The sequence below is a fragment of the Leptopilina heterotoma genome, unplaced genomic scaffold (assembly GCF_015476425.1).
Source record: "Leptopilina heterotoma isolate Lh14 unplaced genomic scaffold, ASM1547642v1 Lhet_58, whole genome shotgun sequence".
NCBI classification, from domain to species: domain Eukaryota; kingdom Metazoa; phylum Arthropoda; class Insecta; order Hymenoptera; family Figitidae; genus Leptopilina; species Leptopilina heterotoma.
The window spans coordinates 3118122-3122764 of record NW_025111131.1 but is presented as its reverse complement, the minus strand read 5'-3'; the positions used below and the strand labels follow the sequence as shown (position 1 = coordinate 3122764).

Genomic DNA, 4643 nt, shown 5'->3' with positions numbered 1-4643 from the left:
GCCTGCAGATTGTCATGGTAACAAATAGGAGTAAGAGAATTCAAATTATATGTTTTCTTTTTCTTTCTCTTACCGTTTTGCGTTGCGTTTTGTAACTAGGCCATGAATGCGAGAGTGCCCGCCTGAAGAGGTGTAACCGCACCTTTATTACATTTCCCGCGTTGTGCTTAGGCCTTAAAGAATGTTGCATTCTAACCCTCAAAACAAAAACAATTTACGACTAAACAAATTTTTGTTATTGAATTAAATACTTGTTCTCAAACGTTTGCTGTTATTATATTTAAACAATTTATGTACCTTTCGTGAAGTAAATTTTAAATTAAAGAGATGGCTGAGAGTAAACTTAAGGAATTAATATTCGACGATGATCAAATAGTAAGTTACATTTAAAACTTTACACATTTATTACACTGATTGGCATATAGCGGTTTATTATATTTATGTTTAAACAATAGTTATATATTTATTTGAAAATTATACGTATTATTAAATTCAGTAAAAACACAATACTTTTTATTAATAGTGGAGAAACAAACTTCCGAATATCTAAATAACCGAATGTGTTTAAGCTTTTTAAATTGTATTATTTCATTTATTCAAAAATTTTCAATTTTTAATATCTTTTAAAGATACTGGATCATTCTCGACTATATTTTCAAGCTAAAATTAGGTTTTATTCGAGTAATTCTTTTATTTTGTATTTTTGTTTTTCTCCCTCAAGATTAAAAGATTGGAAATAATATGCTCCATAAATTTTGTTGGAAATTAAATGAATTTTGCAACATTCTCAACATTACATAGATCTCCGAAACTACAAGAGCTTTAGCAAGTTTTTGTTTACGAATTTGTAGTTATTTTTAGGAGACAACTTATAGAAATTTTTGTTTTAATTAAACTTGACTTTGATGTATGCACCAAATAAAAGATAATTTAAGTTTTTATGTTTTTAAATAGAACTCTTAATTTCACTGACAAACATAGTTTATTAAATAACAAAAAATTAAGAAAATCACTCCACAATGTATAGTAGCTATATGAAGGCAATTTAGAAACTCAAGAAAAAATTTCAGTCATCCAGAAAAAATCCATTGCCAAAAGCCTCTTGTTTGGTACTTTTACAAAAAAAGTTGAACAATTAAGCATTTTTAATTAAGGATTGTTTAGCAATTTAAATTTTAAATTTTTGTCTTTGATATTTTATATTGAAACTGGTTAAAATAAAAAAATTAATTCGATTATATCACACGTGATTTTTTCTTTCTTTTTTGTTTGCCTCATAAACTATGAAACTACCACGAATTCTAATACAAAACCTTCAAATTTTTTTTCTAATTCTGACCAGAATGGAATTTTTGATATTATTTAATTATTTCAAAAGCATTAGTGCAATTATCTTGATAAATAACAAAATTCTTTACAAAAATTCAATTATTTTTAGGAATTTTAAAAAAATTCTTTACAAAATTCGATTATTTTCATAAATAACAATATTCATTACAAGAATTCAATTATTTTCAAAAGTAATAAAATTCTTCGAAGAAATTTAATTATTTTTAAAAATTTGAACGAATATCTCGTCAAGAATTCAATTATCTTTATAAATAGCAAAATTTTTCGCCAAAAATTCAATTATTTTCAAAAATTTAAATATAATTCTTTGCAAAATTTTAATTACATATTTTCAAAAGTTTATCGAAATTCAATAATTTTCAATATTTACTATTTTCATATAATTTAATGAATGAAAAACAAATTTGGATACAATTCTATGTAAACATTCAATTATTTTCATAAATCATAAAATTTTATTTAGGAATTCAATTATTTTCATCGCAGAATTTCCAATATTTGTAATAAAATTTAAAATAAATAAATAAATTAAATAAATTTAAGATTTAAATAAATTCAAATTTAAGAAACATTCTATTATTCAATAAAATAATAAAATTCATTGCAATAATTCAATGATTTTCATAAATAACTTTTCATTCGTCACAGGAAATTAATTATTTTCAAAAATTTTTAAGTAATTCTGCAAAAGAATTCAATTATCTTGATAAACAACAAAGTTTTCCACATAAAATCAATTATTTAAAGGAATTTTAATAATATTCTTGGCAAAATTTCAATTATTTAAACGAAATTTAATCAAAATTCTTTGCATTAATTCAATTATTTTCATAAATTATTATTTAAATTCTTCTCAGAAATTCAATTATTTTTAAACATTTTAATAAAATTCTTCAAAAAGTTTTCAATTATTTTCAAAAATTGTTATAAAATTCTTTAATATGATAAATTTCTGTAAAGTTTTAATTAAATTCCTTAAAAGAAATTAATTATTTTCAAAAGTTGTTAATAAAATTCTTTGTAAAAATTAAATTCTAAGAAACATTCAATTATTGAATAAATTATTTATTTTTGTATTTAAATAAATAATTTATTTAAATATTTTATATTTTAAATTATTATATATTTTCTCGTAGAATTTTCTAATATAAATTGATTTAAAAATAAATAATTTCAGTTAAAATTTTAGATAATAATTAAATATTAAAAGCATTCGGGGGGAATATTTAGAAATAATTGAATTTTGAAAAGGTTTCGAATTCAAATCTTTGAAAATCAGAATTTTTCGTACTTTTAACTAATACTAATACTTAGTACTTTTAACTGGGTTATCTTTAATTATTATAAAAACATGAAGAAATCGATTACTCCGAGTCGAAGACTCGGAGTGATCGACTTCTTCATGTTTTATAATAATATTCTTATAAGTTATATTGAATTTCAAAAGATTTGAATTGGAAATTTTTGAAAATCTTAACTCCTATGGAAAAATAACAATGATTAAATATTTATTTAAAAAAGAAGTTGTTGATGTTTTCGAATAATAACAGACTTAATAACTCTATTCATTAAATTTCTTTTTTTTCTAGGTGACATATACAAGATTCAGTGAACAAATGAATGTTCACGTTAATGAATCTAAACGAGTATTATGGGAATTTTGGTGCAGTAACAAAGAAAATTCTCTTATAAGTGCAACATTCGTAATAATGGGCCAACTACCTGATAATTCTGATCGGATAGAAGTTGTTGAAGAATCAGATCTGTCTTCAAGGAAAGAAAAATATCAAAAGATATATTCGGAACATATTTACAGTATACAAAAATCATTAAAGAATCTGCAAATGTTGGCACTAACACAACCATCTTATACTAAATTCTCTTCAATCACTTGTAAAGAAAGTTCTTTAAGGTTAAGCCAAAAAACTTCAAATGCTCAGTCAATAATAAAGTCAACGGAGCCGCCGAAAAAATCCTTTGAGTCACAAAAAGTCGTTTCCGTGGAAGCGAAATCTCATGTAAAAACCCCAGAAAAAGAAGCTTCGAAAACTCCAGATTCATCAATGATTGACGAAAAGAAAGAGAAAGTAAATAAATCACTAACAGTAAAAGAAAAATCGAAAAAAAGTTCTGAGAAAGTATCGAAAAAGCCAGTTCAAAGTCGTGAAGCAGGATTTAAAAGCATGTTCGCTAAAGTCGCTGATGTAAATTCAAAACATTTGGCTCTACAAAAAGAAAAGGAAGAATCGCCAAAAAATAATACTTCCACTACTGAGAATATCGATAGTCAAACAGAAGAGGAAACAGAGAAATCAATTGAAAGAAAAGAATCATCAATGGAGTCTTGCAAAAAAGAAAAAATAAAGAAGACTAATCAGAAGATGCCTAAAAAGAATGGAAAAAGAAAAGTAGAAGTTGTCAAAGAATCGAATAATACTAAAAAACGGAGGCGAATTATCGCCGAATCGGATTCGTCAGAAGAAGAAGAAATGGAAGAAGCCGATTCGAATGACTTTGAAGAAGAAGTTAAAGAAAACACAATATCTTTTGAGAACACAGAGGAACGTAAAAAATCGGTAAATTCACCTGAAACGAATGACAGGGACGGTAAGCAAACGATTCATAAAGTGGAAGACGTTCGTTTTGTTGATGATGATGGTTTTCTTGTTACGAAAAAAGTTCATGTTACCACAAAAGTTGATGTTAAAAAAGATGTTAAAAAAGACCGTTCGCCTTCGCCTAAAAAGTCCAAAGATAATAATGTTAATAAAAAGCAAACAAAACAATCATCACTGATGAGCTTTTTCAAAAAAAAATAATTTTTTTCAATCATCATAAGAGGTTATTCGTTTTTTTACGTAATTGAAATTAAGTAAATTTAAAAACAAGTGAAAAATATTTTTTTTAATGTTTAAATGCCAGTTTTTGATGAAACAACTAAATTGGAAATTTTTTTATTTTTATTGCTATATTTTGATATTCAAAAATGACACTTAATATATTTGATTGTGAAATAAAGTAGTATATTATCTACAGCTTAAAACATTTATATTAAATACATTTTTATTTCTATTAATAACAGTTTTAGAGTAAAATAATTTGTTATTAGTTACTGAAAATATTATTATTTTGTAAGTTTTTGGAAAATTGGATTCTAAGAAACAATTAAAACTTTATTAAGCAAATGGAAATGTCAAGAATTTTAATAATTTCCTTACTATTTTTTAAGCAATCCTTATTCAATCCTTATTCAATTTAGTCACATTTTTCAATTCCCATCCACCATTTAGGAT

The 4643-nt window shown here is 24.1% G+C and overlaps 1 protein-coding gene across 1 annotated transcript; it reads left to right on the top strand.

Annotated features, from left to right (window-relative positions):
- The first annotated feature begins 153 nt into the window (after positions 1-153).
- Positions 154-4433, top strand: LOC122508822 (DNA polymerase delta subunit 3-like). Its single transcript, XM_043622385.1, has 2 exons — positions 154-375; positions 2940-4433. Exons 1-2 carry the CDS (start codon positions 328-330, stop codon positions 4167-4169), a joined length of 1278 nt encoding a protein of 425 aa, XP_043478320.1. The 5' UTR covers positions 154-327; the 3' UTR covers positions 4170-4433.
- The last annotated feature ends 210 nt before the right edge of the window (positions 4434-4643 follow it).